The 19512-nt window shown below is 43.8% G+C and overlaps 2 protein-coding genes and 1 pseudogene across 2 annotated transcripts; all 3 read right to left on the bottom strand.

The window, feature by feature from the left end:
* Positions 1 to 2291: 2291 nt before the first annotated feature.
* Positions 2292 to 5554, bottom strand: LOC138998594 (ornithine aminotransferase, mitochondrial-like; annotated as a pseudogene).
* Positions 5555 to 6331: 777 nt separating this feature from the next.
* LOC138998593 (zinc finger protein ZFP2-like) lies at positions 6332 to 7291 on the bottom strand (the record flags this gene model as incomplete). The annotated part of the gene is given in 1 exon segment (XM_070400735.1): positions 6332 to 7291. A coding segment is annotated over 1 exon segment (960 nt), but the record flags the coding sequence as incomplete, so codon positions are not given.
* Positions 7292 to 7316: 25 nt separating this feature from the next.
* On the bottom strand, positions 7317 to 7940 carry LOC138998615 (zinc finger protein 157-like; the record flags this gene model as incomplete). The annotated part of the gene is made up of 1 exon (XM_070400747.1): positions 7317 to 7940. A coding segment is annotated over exon 1 (624 nt), but the record flags the coding sequence as incomplete, so codon positions are not given.
* Positions 7941 to 19512: the final 11572 nt, after the last annotated feature.

Below are 19512 nucleotides of genomic sequence, written 5' to 3'. Positions count from 1 at the left end.
CAGATAACATGAGCACAGAAACATGCAGGTAGAGAACACCCCCAGCCTCTTCTGGGCACTCAGGTGCCGGACTTAGGTCCAGGCTCACATAGACCCACACTGTAGACATAGGCAATACCTTGAGGGGAACACACACACACACACACACACACACACACACACACACAAACACACACACACACACAGAAACAAACAATTGGGGCCACCCAGACAGTGCCACAGGACACACACACAATGGACACACACACAATGGACACACCCCCATATGCTGGCAGGAATCCCTAAAACCAAATCTGTCCAGGGGCACAACCTCACACCCCATGGTATATTGTCCCTCAGAGTCCAGGCTCCATCACCTCACTCCAGGTGCAAGGGTCTGCTCGGCAAAGGCCAAACTTATGGAGCAGGGAGACCACCTGGAATGCATCCCCCCCAATGTGGTATCATGTTGAGACCAAGCCTCTCCTTCAGGAAATGCTTGTACTTCAGAATGGTCTCACCATTAAAAACACATAGCACCATTTTCTGGAGAATCCATGCTACCTCCAGGACTGGTTGGGCAGTGGTATTTTTAATGAAATGAAAATGGAAAATTATCCAGAAATGCAAAAATAGAGATTCAAACAATGCCCGTGGAGCTTAGGAGAGTGTATGGGCTGCTCAGAGGTACGTGAACTTATTTGAGGTCCTCAAGTATTAGGAACTGCTCCAGAATGCCTGGGAGGGATCTGGGCTCCTCAACCACCTGAATCCAGAATAGCTCAGTCTCAACCCCTGGCTGGAAGGTGCTGAGACCACAAAGCCCATGTCCAGGCCCAGAGCTTTTCCCAGCCCCTTAGTGTTTAGTCTCAGGGAGCTCAGATGTCATAATTACTTGTGGGTGACTCTTCAGCTTAGCCCCAGTTCCCCACCCTCCACACTGACAGCAGGGCCCCTCCCCTCCTGTCCTCTCCCTCACTGTGTGCTCTGCCCTCATGAGAACCCTTATGGCTGGTTCACCACAGGGTCCCTGCCTGGTTTGTGATGGTGTTCGCATGCGTTGACTTGTTTGGTGAAAAAACACACAAATACATTGCTCAGAGAGAAAGAGAGAGAAGAATAGGGAGAGGGAAACACCCATTTTGTGTTCCACTAATTTTATACATTGTTTGATTCTGTTTTTTTAAAAATATATTTTATTGATTTTTTACAGAGAGAAAGGGAGAACGATAGAGAGAAACATCGATCAGCTGCCTCCTGCACACCTCCTACTGGGGATGTGCCCGCAACCAAAGTACATGCCCTTGACCAGAATCGAACCTGGACCCTTCAGTCCACAGGCTGACGCTCTATCCACTGAGCCAAACCAGTTAGGTCATGATTCTTTTTTTAATATAAGCTTTATTTTAAATTTAAAGAAAAACTGAAAACGAGTATTTTTTACAAATTATACCAACACTGAAAACGTAATTTGGGAATGTTGAACATTAGTTCTCAATTCAAAATAATGACATGTCTTGGTGTTGGCTAATGTAAAGTTTATTTAAACCTAGTACTTTTATATAAGCTTAACCATTTCATCCTTCCTAAAATTCAGTGATTATGATTCAACTTTAGAAGGTTAAAGCAGTCTTCTATGTAAAACCCCATATACCTTTTTGAAATACAATATATTTACACCAGCGAGGAAATGATAAAAACCTGTAAAAACCACATGGGACTTGCCAAAAAGGCTGCCTACATACAGAGGGAGCATTTCGCCTCAGCACACACACACTCGTGATCCAACAGACTTCCTCACGTTCTCTTACACAGCAACCTGCGTGGTTATAAATGCCGCTCTAGCATGTATGAACTGAAAATAACATGTTTTAAAAGGTCCTTGAAGACACAGGGGAGTGGAATGAGCCCGCACTGAGAGCAGCACCACACAGGCTGTTATGAGGATGTGGCCGAGCTGCCAGCCCAGCTGGCTCTGCCCCTGGGGAAGCAGGCCCCGCCCCGTGGGAACAGGGCCCACCCCAGGGAAGCAGGCTCCACCCCAGGGAAGCAGGCCCTGCCCTCAGAAAGCTGGTGGAGGACCCAGAAAGACTGATGGTCTTGCCAAAACCAGTTTGGCTCAGTGGATAGAGCATCGGGCTGCGGACTGAAGGGTCCCAGGTTCGATTCCGGTCAAGGGCATGTACTTGGGTTGCGGGCACATCCCCAGTGGGAGATGTGCAGGAGGCAGCTGATCGATGTTTCTCTCTCATCGATGTTTCTAACTCTCTATCTCTCTCCCTTCCTCTCTGTAAAAAATCAATAAAATATATTTAAAAAAAAAAAAGACTGATGGTCTTTTTGATGATCTCCAAGGCCTCTTGGACCTCGTCCTCCTTGATGACCAGAGGAGGTGGAATCTGATGATGTCGCCATGGGTAGGCCTGGCCAGAAGTCCATTATCTCGAAGGCGCAGGCGCACCTTCCAAGCATCGGAATCTTTGGTTTCCCCGGTGACGGTGGCATCCAGCAGCCCCTTCCCACGCACTGCGGTCACGATGTCTCAGGGCAGCTTCCTGAGCTCATTCTCTTCTTCCAAAACTTCGCAGGCGGCGTTGGCCCCGCGGCTGCCCAGGGGGTTGCCCCTGTACGTGGAGCCGCGCTCCCCAGGCTGGATGGTCAGCATGATCTCGTGGTCACACAGCACCGCCCACACGGGGTACAGGCCACCGGAAAGGGCCTTGCCCAGGAGGACGAGGTCAGGCCTGACGTTTGCATGGCCGACTGCTAGCCATCGCCCAGTCCTGGCCAGTCCTGTCTGGGTCTCATCCAATAAACAGGACTGGGTGCCTGGCGCAGAGCTCGCGCACACCCCTCAGGCAGCCTGGGTCGGGACAATGACGCCCGCCTCGCCCTGAATGGGTTCGACCATGAACGCAGCAACGTTTAGATCCTGAAGAGCACGCTCAAGAGCAGGTAGGTTGTTGTAGGGAATGATCTCGAACCCCGGCATGAAGGGACCAAAGCCGTCGTCGCTGCTGGGGTCCGTGGAGCTGTAGATGGCACAGAGTCCTGCCCCAAAAGTTTCCAGCTGCGAAGACGATCTTGGCTTTGTCCTTGGGGATGCCCTTCACGGTGCAGCCCCACCACCGTGCCAGCTGGCAAGCGGTCTCCCCGGCCTCCACCCTGTCTGTGCTCATGGGGAGAACCTGGTGGTAGTTGAAGAGCTTCGTGACGTTCTCCTCGTCTTCGCCCGGCACGTTGTTGTAGGAGGCCCGCGAGGTCGGCGTCAGCTTCCCCGCCTGGCTCTTCAGGGCAGCCACAATCTTGGGGTGGCAATGCCCTTGGTTGACGGCGCTGTGCACACTCAGAAAACCAAAGCATTTCCTGCCTTCCGCATCCCACAGGGAAATACCTGTCCCTCTCTCCAGGGTGACCAGTAAGAGGTGGTAAAGAGCGTCCCAATATTCACGCAAGATTTGAATTTTGCGTGAGCATTAGCAACGACAAAAATAAAAGCCCAATTTTACTTGGTTTATTGAATCAGATTTTAATATTTGTTACCCTGTGATTTCAATCCCTTCAATTTGATAAGCATTACCAAGTACCAATTATGGCCCAGGAGCAGAGACAATCAAGACCAAGGCTTTGCGTGTGTACCAGCAAAGCTGTGGAGGCCATTTACCCGTTATGCTATTCCATACAAAACCCTATACTGTATACATTTTGAATCAATAAAAAATTTACAATTTTTAATTATAAACCTGTGTTTTCTATCAAAATTACTTCTTGCATGAATTTTGGGACACCCTTTAGTTGTGAGCGCCATACTTGGCTTCCCCGTTCAAAAACGTCATCCGACCATAGAGGGCCTTGGACCATCTTCTTAGTCGCCACGGATGTAGCAGAAGTCACTGGCGTGTGGGCGCCCCGCCACAGTCTGCAGACGAGCTAGCTTGGAAAGAATCGTGTCCGTGGAGCAAGAATTCCACCAACCAGCTACCCTTTCTCCTGCGGTTAAGATGGAAATGCAGATTGCTCAGCCTGGATCCAGGGACAACCTGCTGGGTCCAATAATCCCTGGTGGTGCCTCTGGCTCCAGAACCAGCACCTATGTCTTGGTGGCAGCACATTGTTTGATTCTTGCATGGAGCCTGACTGAGGATGGAACCCACAACCTTGGCACTACTGAGATGATGCTTTAATCAACTGAGCTCTCTGGCCAGGGAGAAACTTATCAGGGGTTTTTAGTAAAATAAGTCACTAATGTATCTGAGAATAGATAGATACCAGAACCACTGGGATGAGAGATAGTTATGGAAGACAACGACAATTCTCGGGTCACGCATCCCGGAACCAGAGAGGAGGGAGCCCGATTCTGGGTTGTGTCACCTGACAACCGCCCTCTCATAATCCAGGACCCCTCAGCAGGTATTGGAGAGCTGGTTTCGGCCCAATTCCCTGCAGGCCAGGCCGCAGGACCTCACCTGCCAGAGGGATCCCACTCATTCCACAGATACCCTTGAAGCCAAGGTGCTGCCCCAGGTGGAGCCTAATAGGGAGGGACTGGGGGAGGCTGGCATTAGGCTGTGTCAGACCCGTCTCAGCCAGTCCTACCCCACTTGTCACTTTCTAATTAATTTCCTTTCAATGTGCACAAGTCCATACACCCAGTCACTAGTAAAAGAAAATGATGTACTACTGAAATATCTTATGTCCATGTTCAATGCCATCATTTTCGCAGTTTGAATGTAGTTATGACATTTACACCAGGGAAATTTTCAACTACCACAATCCTAGACTTCAATGTATCATTAAATGCTTAAACTTAAAGAACACTGGTGGAGAATTAACAATGCAGATTAAATGTATAAGTGTCTGGTACAAGTGGGCTATAAATCATACATAGGGTAAAAATTAAGAAAAACCATTTTGTTTATAGAATTCAAAAACCAAGAATGCCATATGGCCAAAAAATCAGTCGAGTCACTGAGGACTAAGTGAAATTCAAACATATGTCTTAGAGGCTGCACCACCCTCCTATTGGTTAAAATAGAATAATAAATTAAGTTTAAAAGTAAACAAAAAATCCTGAGCATTTTAACAAAGATAAAGACAGTGAAAGAAATATATGAAGAAATCATCACCATCAAATATCTTTATGGAAATGAAGTTAAAACAAAAGCGAGTTAACAGTACACTCATTGATGGGGCTAGTACTTAAAGAGATTAACCTTTGCATGTGCTGGCAGAGTTGCATAGAATTTTCTAGGTGGGTGGGAAGGCAAACTGATTGACCATTTGAGGTCATAGTTCCATATATGTTGAAATGTACCACATTCACTGACAGTGGAACAGTTTAATAAGACATACATCTGTAGAAAGAATGGAATACAATATTCTGAGCTGTTTTATTTTTAAAACCCCAAACGTAGAAATAACTGAAATTATAGGCAGCTCAATAGTAAAAGTGGTTATCCATAGAATACAATATTTTCTAGAAATAAAAAATTATTCATATAAACGTTAGTGTTAAATCTCAAACATCTGTATAGCATGAAGGAAGCCAGTGTTTGTTAAAGAGAATTCACCTCATAGTGCCAATAAATTTATGAAAAATATGAACTACTCTATTGTAACGGAAGGTAAATCAATGTCTGCATGGAGGGTTGGGGAAGCAGAAATATTACAAAATGACTGGGGGTAAATACAGAGTGTGGCAAATTCAGGTTTAGAGTAGTTGGTGTTGAAAATAATGCACTAATAAATAACAACACAAATATAAAAACACCTTTAAAAAAAAAGATCATAAACCAGAGCAGAGGAGAGCACAGAGTTTGCAGGTTGGTGAATAAAAACCCCCCAAAATTTAACAAAGCATAATGTGAGTACCACTATGTCTCTGAAAGAGGTAGCACTGCTTAGCTGAGAACAGCTGCTCCGGATGAATCCTGGGTCAGGTCCATTTTCTAGTCATAGAGAAATGAATGAAGATACTGCCAAGAGCTTGGAGGAATCATAATTACCTCAATCAGAAGCGAGAACACAGAATACATTCCCCTGAGCACCCAGGGAATGTGACCGATGCACACTCCTCAGGTGAGGCAGGTGTTAGCTATGAAACCTCTTTAGTGATAAACACTCACAGTGACATCATTTGGGTTGTAGGTCTGGACATGTTAGCAAGTACAACACAGATCCTTCAAGTCTCATTTGTACCTCAATTTAATGATGAATCTAGCAGAGAGTATGTTCTCATTAAAGGGGTTTACATTCATGTAAATGGGTCCCATAGAGCCCCTTAAGTGTTCTTATTCTTAGTGAGAAAAATAAAACATTTCCTACACATTTACACCTTTTCTCCAGTGTGAAATTACAGGTGTCTAACCAGGTTATAGTTGTAGCTAAAAGGAATCCCACACTCACTACACTCACCAGTGTGAACTCTCTTGTCTTCACTGGGGATAGAGCTTTCACTAAAGGATTTCCCACATTAACTACACTCATATGGCTTTTATCGAGTGTGCACTCTGTGGTGCTTATTGAGGGTAGTCTTTTCACTGAAATGCTTCCCACATTCACTGCACTCATATGGCTTTTCTCCAGTGTGAACTCTGCGGTGATTAGTGAGGGTAGCCTTTTCTCTGGAATGTTTCCCACAATTGCTACACTCATATGGCTTTTCTCCAGTGTGAACTCGTTGGTGTATATTAAGGGCAGCCCTTTCACGGAAATGCTTCCCACATTCACTACACTCATATGGCTTTTCACCAGTGTGAACTCTGTGGTGTTTAGTGAGGTGAGACCTCTGACGAAAGGATATCCCACATTCACTACACTCATATGGCTTTTCTCCAGTGTGAACTCTATAGCGTTTAGTGAGTTCAGCCCTTTCAGTGAAATGCTTCCCACATTCACTACACTCATATGGTTTTTCTCCAGTGTGAACTCTGTGGTGTTTAGTGAGGGCAGCCTTTTCTCTGAAAAGCTTCCCACATTCACTACACTCATATGGCTTTTCTCCAGTGTGAACTCTTTGGTGTATAGTGAGGTTATACATTTGACGAATGGATATCCCACATTCACTGCACTCATATGGCTTTTCTCCAGTGTGAACTCTGCGGTGATTAGTGAGGGTAGCCTTTTCTCTGAAATGTTTCCCACAATTGCTACACTCATATGGCTTTTCTCCAGTGTGAACTCGTTGGTGTATATTAAGGGCAGCCCTTTCACGGAAATGCTTCCCACATTCACTACACTCATATGGCTTTTCACCAGTGTGAACTCTGTGGTGTTTAGTGAGGTGAGACCTCTGACGAAAGGATATCCCACATTCACTACTCATATGGCTTTTCTCCAGTGTGAACTCTGAGGTGTTTAGTGAGGGCAGCCTTTTCTCTGAAATGCTCCCCACATTCACTACACTCATATGGCTTTTCTCCAGTGTGAACTCTTTGGTGTATAGTGAGGTTATACATTTGACGAAAGGATATCCCACATTCACTGCACTCAAATGGCTTTTCTCCAGTGTGAACTCTGTGGTGTTTAGTGAGGACAGCCTTTTCTCTGAAATACTTCCCACATTCGCTACACTCATATGGCTTTTCTCCAGTGTGAACTCTTTGGTGCACAGTGAGGTGACACTTTTGACGAAAGGATATCCCACATTCACTGCACTCATATGGCTTTTCTCCAGTGTGAACACTGTGGTGTTTAGTGAGGGCAGCCTTTTCTGTGAAATGCTTCCCACATTCGCTACACTCATATGGATTTTCTCCAGTGTGAACTCTTTGGTGTACAATGAGGCGACACTTTTGACGAAAGGATATCCCACATTCACTGCACTCATAAGGCTTTTCTCCAGTGTGAACTCTTTGGTGCACAGTGAGGCGACACTTTTGACGAAAGGATATCCCACATTCACTGCACTCATAAGGCTTTTCTCCAGTGTGAACTCTCCCATGTGGAGGGTGGTTAAACATTTGTTTACACACTTCCCCACATTTATTATACTCATAAATCATATCTCCAGAGCAGAGATCTTTCTGATAAGGAACTTTCTGTTTCTGGCTGTCAGCTCTTTCACATTCAACCCACTGGTGATGTCTTTTTCCACTGAGAAATTCCTGTGAAATCTCATTGTTACTGTGTGGCTCCATAGTGTTAAGAGTGGCCTGGTGCTGGAGAAGCCCTAACATGGCTGAGGAGTCTTCCCCAACCTCCATACTAGCTACAGGCATCCCAGATAAGTAGAAGCAGCAACAGGTCACAAGCGAGGGACTCTCCATATCTTCTTTCCAGGGCTTCTCTCCACTGGCATCCTTCTGTTGCTGGTGAGGGTTTGCACTGGAACACAAGTCTCTCAAACATGCATCACTTAAGAACACATTCTTCTCAAAGTAAACCACTTGTAACTCACTCAGGTGCAAAATATCTTTTAACACTGAGAAGCACGGTTTACACAGATGGGTCCTCTGGGTGGCTACAACTGTCCTGGAAGCCCTGACCTGAGAATCTCCTATAGATACACTGTGCTGAGAATAGGCCTCCACATCATCCATCTTACGCCAAGGACCTGAAAACAGAGGAATGATGACAAAATGAATGTTGACTCTGGTGACAGCGGGAAGTCCCATTATAAAAGTGGGTTGCACATAATACATTGGTTTCATGCAATTGGCTGAAAATAAAAGACCTGAAAGATGGATTAGTAAGAGGTCACTCTGAAGTTCTTGAGCACTGAAGATCACAAAACAAGGGAGACTTCAGCAGAAATAGAGCAAAAACAAGACAAGTACCACATGGAGGAGAAGTGGACTGTCCAGCTCATTCTGCTGCTAACAGCATTCAGTAGATCAGTGATGGTGAACCTATGACACGTGTGTCAAAGTTGACATGCAAACTCATTTTTTTGCTTGATTTTTCTTTGTTAAATGGCATTTAAATATATAAAATAAATATCAAAAATATAAATCTTTGTTTTACTATGGTTGCAAATATCAGAAAAATTCTATTTGTGACATGGCATCAGAGTTAAGTTAGGGTTTTTCAAAATGCTGACACACCGAGCTCAAAAGGTTTGCCATCACTGCAGCAGATCTTCTATGCTGGTGACATGGGCAAGCTGTGCGGAAGGTTGGTTACATCTCATTCCAAGTAAAATTCAATAAACAAGTAGCTGCTATTTTAGGGGTATTTAAGCATGTACACTGAGTGGCCAGATTATTATGACCGGCCAGATTATTATGACCACCCCATCAGTACAAAGAAATGAATCTGTTATGCAAAGAATAATAATAATAATGATAATAAAACCTTGAGAGTATTTGCTTAGGAAGTTTTCAATATCGAGTATTTTGGAAGTGTCAATCGAGTGCTGATGGGGTGGTCATTATAATCTGGCCACTCAGTGTATGTGCTCCTTATAACGCTTGCATAGGTCCATGTTGTAGTATACTGCAGAAAGAGATGTGCAAAGGAATAGGTGATGTAAAAAGGACACAAAGGCAAAGATAGCCAAAGCTAGAAAGCCACTGATGAAATGAGAAGCCAGCAAAGTGTCAAATATGAAAAAGGAAATGTATAAATGAGGGGTGGCCATTGGAACCTGCACCAAACATCATTAGACAGGAGCAGGTTCCTGGTACAACCTGAACACCATCCTTATGTCATACCTCCCCCGAGCTGCCACTCAGCCAGGCCAGGCTTCCCCTAGGAACATCCTGTACGTTCACCCTGCAGAAACCCAGGGTTCTCTCTGCACCTCCTTCTCTAGAAATATCTACAAACTAAATATTCCAAGTTTCAATGAAAGACAACAGAGGTTAGTAGCCATCACTTGCCCATAGCATTTGGCTTGCAATAGTATTCACAGAAGGTAATATTACAAACAACAATGGAAGGAGGGTCTTACAATAACAGCAACTGGTTCATGTATATAAAGAAGATACCTGGCACAGACATTCACCAAGGTCCTTATCTACAGGAAAGGTGCAGAAGTGGGGGACATGGATCTGGATATAGTCACCCTTCCCGGGTGAGGAAGAGCAGGAGGGACCCATTAAACTGTCTGTAAGACTGCTGACACCCAGACACTTCCTGCAGTTCCTAAGGCAACTGGTGTTAGGGAAGTTTGTGGAGTCTATTGCTCAGGGCTCTCTGAGAGCTCAGCACTGGCAGCCACAGCCCATTTCACAAGACAGTGGGGGAAATGAGGAGAGCCCATGGTCTTGCTTTGAGAAAGACAGTGCTATGTCTGGAGAATAAATAAAGAGTGGGCATCACTTCAGGACACTAGGAGAGATGAAGGTCTTACCTACGAATGATACAAGTGAAAACACTTCCAGCATCACATCACAGTATAGACGTCTCTGAGCCTCATCAAGGATCTCCCACTCCTCCTGAGCGAATGCAATAGCCACGTCCTCAAAATTCATATCCTGTCATAATGAGGACAGTACATCCCATGATAAGATTCTCTCTTGAGATGCCAAGTTTGTCACACTCCCCACCTGGCACATCCATCTGCCTCCTCTACTCCCCACATCAGGGAAGACAGCAGGCCTTAGTCCCATCAAAGTCAATATCTCCTTATATTCCTACTAGAGGCCCGGTGCACAAAAATTTGTGCACTTGGGGGGGCCCTCAGCCCAGCCTATGCCCTCTTGCAGTCTGGGACCCCTCGGAAGATGTCCACCTGCTGGCTTAGGCCCTCTCCCTGGTGGATCGGGTCCAAGCTGGTAGTCATACATTCCTCTGGCAGCCCGGCAGCCCTGGGGAAATGTCCACTTGCCAGCAGGGAGCAGCCCTAAGCTGCAGTCCGACATCCTTAGCCCTGCTGAGGAAGTGGCAGAGGCTCCCACCACCACCGCTGTACTGGCAGCCGTCAGCATGGCTTGTGGCTGAGGAGACCTCCCCCTGTGGGAGTGCACTGACCTCCAGGGGGCAGCTCCTGCACTGAACGTCTGCTCCCTAGTGGTCAGTGTGTGTCATAGTGACCAGTCATTCCTAGTTGTTCTGCTGTTAAGGCTGATGGCTGTTTGCAGCTGATCATATCCCCTTCAGTGTGCGGGTCCCCACTGGGGTGCCTGGCCAGTCTGGGTGAGGGGCTGAGGGCTGTTTTCAGGCTGGCCAAGCCCCCTGGTGACGGAAGCTCCCAGCCTCTCCTTTTCTTTTCTTTTTTAATTCTGGGGTTTATGTACCTTCTATAATTGAAACTTTGTAGCTTTGAGAGGAGCTCAGAGCTGGCCAGGGTGGGCGAGAGGGAAGCCTGCTGGTCGCTCCAGCTCCATTGCCACGGCCAGCTGAAAGCAGGTATCTGGGGTTTATTTACCTTCTATAATTGAAACTTTGTTGGTTTGAGTGGAGCTCAGAGCCCATCGTGGCAAGCGGGAAGCTTGGCTTCCTCCATCATTGGGGCAACCAAGCCTCCTGCTTGCTCCAGCTCCGTGGCTGCCAGCCGCCATCTTGTTTGGTTAATTTGCATATAGTCGCTCTGGCTGACTGGTGGGCGTGGCTTAACCGCTTGAGTCCCAAGCAGTGCGATCGCACTGCTGAGATTTTATGTTGAGAAAACCCAGCACATTTCGAACATTGTGGACAGCTGATGGTGCGTTACCGATTGTCGAAGTTGCGCGCTCAGATTTACTGATGCAAATACATCACACAGCTCCTTTTAATTAATATCCGTTTGAGTCCCAAGCAGCGCTATCGCGCTGCTTGGTATTTCTCGACACAAAATAAAACAAGCGCTATCACGCTGTTTGGGTCTTTTCGTACTCATTTAGAGAAAGCGCGGTTGCACTGTTTGGGATTCTTCGACAGTGTTTTTTCAATACCCCCTAGGACTCAAACGGTTAAGGTGTAGCGAAGGTACAGGCAATTTGCATGTCTGTCTTTTATTAGTGCAGATTGATGCTGTGTCTCTCACAACAATAAAGGCAGATGAGCAGTTATAATATACCTGTGCTTTGGGCCTCAAATGAGAGTCAGACTGCCCCCTTTCAATAACAGTGGGTGCCAGTAACATAGGGTAGGATGAAATGTTGCACATAAAGGGAGTGTGAGTGACTTGACACTGGTCTTGTCAGGCAATACCCATGTTGTCCTCCAAATTGTCCCTCAAAGACACCAAAATGCTAATGCACATTACACTTCTGACTCCAATCCCAGTTTGCTGAGGCCATCACTTTGCATTACCCGCTGCCCACAGTTCTTTGATCCACACTTGTCTCACAGCTTCATTCCCAGAGGCACATCTTCACTAATGACATAAATAAGCCATCACAAGGACAGGTTGTTTCCTAACTAGCTTATTTTCTAAAATTCTAGTTCACCACCTCTGTGATATATTTCTCTCTCAACCTTCTCTGTTCTTCCTTCCCCATGCTGATGGAGATTTTCAAGTGCAGGTGACACTGATGTATGCTATCTCATTCCTATTGTTCACTGGGTCAGGCCTCAACTAGAAATGACAGGTGGGCACATATATGTCACCTAAGCTCTGGACCTCGTATGTAGCACCACAACAACCCATCTTGTTAGAAATTATCCTAAAATTTCCCATATCAGATCATGAAGACACCATCAGAAATGGACTCCCTTTTCATTCACTCGTCTGTCAATGTTAGTGCCCGGCTGCTCTGGTTTTAGTCCCAGGACCACTCTGATGTCATCATGCCCTGTGGGTGACTGTGCAGCTCAGCCCAGTTCCCCCACCTGCTACACTGACATAAAGAGCACCTCCCATACTGTTCTTTGGATCTCTTATCCTCCAAACCCCGATCACCCTCTCATGCCTTTTTTATGAGGTTTGAAGGTCTCTTTGATGATTTCGTCTCTGAATGTATTTTTGTTCATCACTTTATGCCAGTGGACCTCATCATTCCCAATGCCGCGACCCTTTAATAAAGCTCCTCATGTTGTGGTGACCCCAAAAAACAATATATAATTATATATGTGTTTCCCAATGGTCTTAGGCCACCCCTGTGAAAGGGTCGTTTAACCCCCAAAGGGGCCATGACCCACAGGTTGAGAACCGCTGGTTTATGCTGTTCATTATATTCCACAAATGATGATATCATGTGATACTGATCTTTCTCTGACTGGCTTATTTTGCTTAGCATAATGCTCTCCAGGTAATAAATTTATTTAAAAAATTGTTAAAAAATTCTGAGCAGACATTTTAACAAATATGATAAAGACAATGTGAATATATGTATGAAACAAATGCTCACCATCAAAAATTGTTAGGTAAATGAAAGTAAAACAAAGGTGAGGTAATCCTATACTCATTTATTGGGCTAGTATTTTGAAAAAATTACCATCATATGTGCTGGCAGAGTTGCAGAAAAACTTTCATTACTCTGGGTGGGTGGGAATGCAAAGGAAATAAGCATTTTAGATCATAGTTCCACATATCTTACAATGTAAAACATACATCTAGATAATGAACTGAATACAATATGCCCAGCGGATTTCTCTGCAATACCCCAAACCTGGAAATAACCAAAGTCATAGACACATAATTAAAGTAGTAATTCACAGTACACAATTTGTGTTGAATCTCAAAATAACTATGTAGGGTGAAGGAAACCAATATTTGTTAAAGAGCACACACCTTCTAGTGCCTATAAAATTATGAAAAATATGCACTACTGTGTTGTAATGGAAGGAAAATCTATGCCTACTTGTAGGACTGGGGAAGGTAGAGAGAGAGTTTGCAAAAGGACAGAAGGTAAATATAGGGTATGCCAAAAGTAGGGTTAGAGTTGTTGCTATGGGAAGTACACAATAATTAACAAATAATAATACAAGAATTTACTCTGCCCTGGTTAGTGTTACTCACTCAGTTAGGCATCATCCCCTACACTTAAAGGTCACTACAACAGGTCAGGGCACTAGAACATGCCTTCCTCAAACCCCAGTAGGGAGCATGCAAGAGGCATCAGATTAACATATGTCTCTCATATAGATGTTTCTCTCTCCCCCCTTCCTTCCCACTTTCCCTAAAAGAATCAATAAAAGTCATGTTTAAAATACTTTTTTAAAAACAATAAACTATGTTTTGGGTGCTCACTATTGTAAACCTATTTTTGCTCCACTGTGTACATTGGTGACAGCTAAGTTTATTTCATGTACAGCTTTATATGTACATCAAACCTCACCAAATAGTACATATTAAAAATGTGCAGTTTGTTGCATGTCATTTCTCATATCCTGGAAGGAACAGCCTTGCCATAGTCCCAGCAAATATTGGTAAGCAATTTAGACTATTATCATCAGAATCCATAGGAATGTTGACTGGTGGCAAGAAACATCCTGGGGTTGATTATAGGATTATTCTTCCTCTACCTTTGAATTCTTGTATGTTGAGCATCAACCTTGAGGTGAACACCCTAGGGGGGCCAGCAGAATAGCAAAATTATAAGATTATTTTCTCTGGCAATGACTTCAGTCATAGTAAACAGGTATGGAGGATCCTGAGAACATCTGTACACAAACATCACGCAAGCCACAGGCCCTGAAACATTTGTGGAAAACATTCAGAAGAAGCATTTTTCAACTAATTTACTGCAGTCTGTCCCACTCACGATTGAAACAGTGCTTCTGCCCTAATTGTGGTTGCACGCAACCCCCAGATTCTTACCACAAATGACACCAGCCTATGAAATTTAGTACATCATGACATATGGATCATTTGCTGAGACTTATGTCATACACACTGTGAACAAAGTGCTTCACAGAAGCACAACAAAGACCTCCTCTTCAGGGTGACCTTTGATTTCACCAATAATAGAGGTACCAGGCTGCAAATTAGAACCATAAAGTCCTGCAGTCTTGCTTTCAAGGCTTTTGGCAGAAATGCAAAATAAGCCAATAATGGCCAAAGAGTGATTTTATGCCATCATGATGTCCCTTCAGAAGCACTGAAAGTTTGGGATCCCCAAAATACCTCTTCACCTCTACCTGCTGACAGATCACAATTGTGCTTTCAAGTCATCCCAGGCAGAGAATAGAACCAATAAATTAAAGGTACACATGCAAAAAGCACCTTTATAAAAAGATCATAAACCAGAGCCATATACAGCAAGTGGTTTGCATGTTGGTGAAAAAATTCATCACAGCACAATGTGAGAAGCACAATGTCCCTGAAAGGTGTAGCATATTTTATGACTGTGGTCTGGGGGAAACAATGGTTAGGTCCATTCCTTACTCAGAGACAAAGGAGTGAAGATCCTAAGAGCTTGGAGTACTCATCATTTCCTCAAACATAAGTAAGAATACAGAATTCATTTTTTCTGAGCACACAGGACTTCCCACAATCAGTACACACATATAGCTTTTCTCTCGTGTGAACTCTCCTGTGGATAGGAGGTGATTCTTGCAGGTAAAAGATTTCCCATATTCACTACATTCATAAGGTTTTGAAGCACTGTGAACTCTCTAGTATTGAGTGAAGTTACTGTGTTGTCTAAAGGACTCCCCACAATCACTACACTCATATAGCTTTTCTCTACTGTGAGCGCTGTGATGTTGAATGAGTTTGGACCTCAGGATGATGGACTTCCCACGATCACTACACTCGTATTGCATTTCTACAGTGTAAACTTTTCTATGATGAATGAGGAAAAAGATTTTTCTAAAAGCTTTTCAACATTTTTTACACTTATAAATCACTACTCTGGAGTAGATAACCTGATGTTGAACAACTTTCTGGTTGTGGCTGGCATCTTTTTCACATTCAGCCCACTGGTCATGACTTCTTCCACTGAGAAATTCTTGTGCAATCTCACTACCCAGTGTTAAAAGTGGCCTGGTGCTGGAGAATGTCTCAGATGGCTGGCAAGTCTTTCCCAACCTCCCTAATGGTTGAAGGCACCCATATTAAGTAAAAGCTGCACTGGGACACAAGTGAGGCCCTGTCCATATCCTCTTTCCAGGGCTTCTGTTCACTGGCATCTCTCTGTTGCTGGTGAGGGTTTGCAATGAAACAGAAGTCTCTCGCACATATATGTTATGGATGAAGGCTTTCTGCTCAAAATATACTGCTTGTAACTCAGTCAGGTCCAAAATATCTTTTAAGACTGAGAAAAAGATGTGTCTTCTGAGTTGGTGGGGCTGTCTTAAAAGCCCTGACATGACTCTCCTGGTACATATACACTCTGCTCAGAATTGGTCTCCTTATCATCCGTTTTATGCCAACAACGTGAAAATAGAAAAATGGTGAGGAACTGAATGCTGACTGTGGTGACAGGTGGAAGTCCCTTTACAAAAGTGTGTTGCACATAACACAGTTCCGTGCAATTGACTCCCAACAAAAGATCTATAGGAAGGATTATAAGTTACTCCCATGAAGGTCTGGGCTACTGAAGATCACAAAACAAGGAAGATCTCAAACAAAATATGACACATGCGGTAAGCACCACGTGGAAGAGAAGCAGGATCTTCAGCTCATTCTTCTGCTAACAGAGTTGAGCATGGTTTGTCTGCTGGTGACGTGGAAAGCTGTGCTGAAATATGGTTATGTCTCATTCCAAGGAATCTATATATATAAAAGGGTAATATGCAAAGTGACCCCTCGAGAGTTAGTCCTGGAGAACGATCGCTCGCTATGACATGCGCTGACCACCAGGAGGCAGTGCGGAACAGGGTGGGTGACCAATGGCAGCAGCAGGGCGTGGGCAACGAGGGAAGGAGGGAAGGAGGAGGTGGGGGAACCATGCGGTGGCAGCGTGGAAGGGGAAACCATGCGGTGGTGGCACGCGTGTGGCAAGGTATGGAGGAGGTGGGCAGGCAGAAAATGTGATCAGCCATGATCGCTGGCCTGGCCTAGGGACACTACCCATGGACAAATTTCATGCACCGGGCCTCTACTATTCAATAAATTAGTACCTGATGTTCAAGAACTATTTAAGCTTGTAGGTGCATCTCATAACACATGTACAGGTCAATGTTAGAGAATACTGAAGATGGAGCAATGCAGAGGAACAGGTGATGCAAAAAGGCCATACAGTGAAGGTAGTCAACGGCCAGGAAGTCACAGGTGAGATGACAAGTTAGCACAGTGTCAAGTATGTAAAAAAAAAAAAAAAAAAAAGTAGAAATGTAGTATTAGCCATTGCGACTAGACAAGAAGAAATAAAAGGCATCCAAATTGGAAAAGAGGAAGTAAAACTGTTCTTATTCTCACATGACATGATATTGTACATAAAAAACCCTAAAGAGTCCATCAAAAAACTACTAGACTTAATAAATGAATTCGGCAATGTAGCAGGATACAAAATCAACACCAAGAAATCTATGGCATTTCTATACATCAATAGTGAACTTACAGAAAGAGAGACTAAAAAAGCAATCACATTTACCATCACACCAAAAAACTTAGGATACCTTGGAATAAACCTAACTAAAGAGGTAAAAGACCTCTACTCAGAAAACTACAGGACATATCAACATATCTTCCTCTAAAGAGATAGAGGAAGACATAAACAGATGGAAGAACATACAATGTTCATGGATTGGTAGAATCAACATCATTAAAATGTCCATACTACCCAAAGCAACGTAAAAATTCAACGCACTTCCCATTAATATACCAACAGCATATTTCACAGACCTAGACTGAACTCTCCAAAAATTCATCTGGAATAAATAAAGACCCCGAATAGCTGCAGCGATCCTGAGAAAGAACAAAGTAGGTGGGATCTCAATACCTGATATCAAGCTGTATTACAAAGCCACTGCTCTCAAAACTGCCTGGTACTGGCACAAGAACAGACATATAGATCAATGGAATAGAATATAGAGCCCAGAAATTCACCCGAACCAATTTGCTCAATTAATATTTGACAAAGGAGGGAAGAACTTACAATGGAGTCAAGATAGTCTCTTCAATAAATGGTGTTGGGAAAATTGGACAGATACATGCAAGAAAATGGAACTAGACCACCAACTTACACCATACACAAAAATAAACTCAAAATGGATAAAGGACTTAAATGTAAGATGGGAAATCATAAAAGTACAAGAGGAATCCAAAGGCAACAAAATCTCAGACATATGCCGAAGCAATTTCTTCACTGATACAGCTCCTAGACCTAGGGCATTGGAAACTAAAGAGAAAATAACAGAGGCAGTCAAAAAATCACAAATGTATTGACTACATTCCAAGATTTGGAATGAGGAACCTAGTTTTCAAAAAAAGCAATTTACAGAAGCAGAGACAGCATGCAATCCAAACCACAGTTTTGGGTAAACACATTATCTAGAGTCCTTGGGTAACCTAGGTTAAACTTAGGCATGTTATCTAAACCACAGTCCTGGGTCTCCAGAACACTGAGTTAACTGGAGCCCTCCAACCCTGGGACAGCTGCGCTGTCCCTCCCAGGAAAAGGAAAAATGTGCCCTCTAAGACCAGTATGAAACCACAGTTTCTACCTGAAATAATCCTCACCATACTTCACTTTAGAAATTGGATTACTGCTATCAGTCCATTTAAAAGACTTTGACATAAGCTATTTAACTTTTGTTTAGAGAGGGAACATATAACCTTTAATTGTCCTTAGTTTAAGGAAAGCAGGGTTTTCAAGATTTAAGAGATTAGAAAAATGACTTAGAAGCATTAAAAATATCTTCTTAAAAATAGTATTAAATAAATCTTTGAGGCAAGCACACTTCCTGCCCCATCCACATTTCTGTAGTAAAACTCTGCATTAGAGCTCCACCCCTGAAATTCCATCCTGCCTCAGTGAGCAGACATTCCTTTTTGGCTAAATCAGAGGGAGGGGCCTTTGCTGTTTCAAGATGGCAGCCACCAGGGGAGCGGCAAGCCATGTGGCTGACATGGTGGCTGCCAGGTCATGCAGCTCAAAATGGTGGCTGTCTACATTGTTTTTTTTGTGTGTGTTTTTTTGACAGAGCAAACCAAAATCCCTAAAAGATAGATGGCCAACATTATATTGCAGACAAACTGAAATCTCATTAGTTGTTTATACCTTTTATAATTATCTTAAAGAATATCAATTAAATTTAAACTGGTTTCTGCATTAAAAACTTTCAGTTGAGGTCATAAAATCAATCCTCTTTTTAATCAGACCAATAAGCAAAGGCATTTAGTTACCACAAGTACACAGTTTTTCCCAATTCAATCCAAACCTTAAACTTTTAGCTGGCAATTCAAATATTTAGCATTTCTTATTCAGTAACATTTTTAATCAACCAACAGATTCAATTCTGTCCTCTAGCAATATTTCAGCATTATTTCACTTCAAAATACCTAGACATAAGTTTTTATACAAACAAACTTTGTCCTGACTCCATGATGATCGGTGACGAGAGACAGACAAGGGAGGGGGTGACGTGTTTTCACAGATCCTCACTCAGATGCCCCCCTGACCAAATTTGTGGAGCCACACAAAGGAGAGGAGAGGGCAGGCCCCCTCCCTCCACACTCACACATTTTCACCAGACAGTCACTCAGAGTTTAAAGAATCCATCCAATTTCTAACAATTTCCCAATTCCTGGGGAGCTCTATAGCCTCCCCTAATCTCTTT

This window comes from Myotis yumanensis, unplaced genomic scaffold (genome assembly GCF_028538775.1).
Source record: "Myotis yumanensis isolate MYYU_CA2020_CCGP unplaced genomic scaffold, mMyoYum1.0.hap1 SCAF_20, whole genome shotgun sequence".
Lineage (NCBI taxonomy): Eukaryota > Metazoa > Chordata > Mammalia > Chiroptera > Vespertilionidae > Myotis > Myotis yumanensis.
Note: the sequence above shows the minus strand (reverse complement) of the source record. Positions and strands in the feature narration are given on the sequence as shown.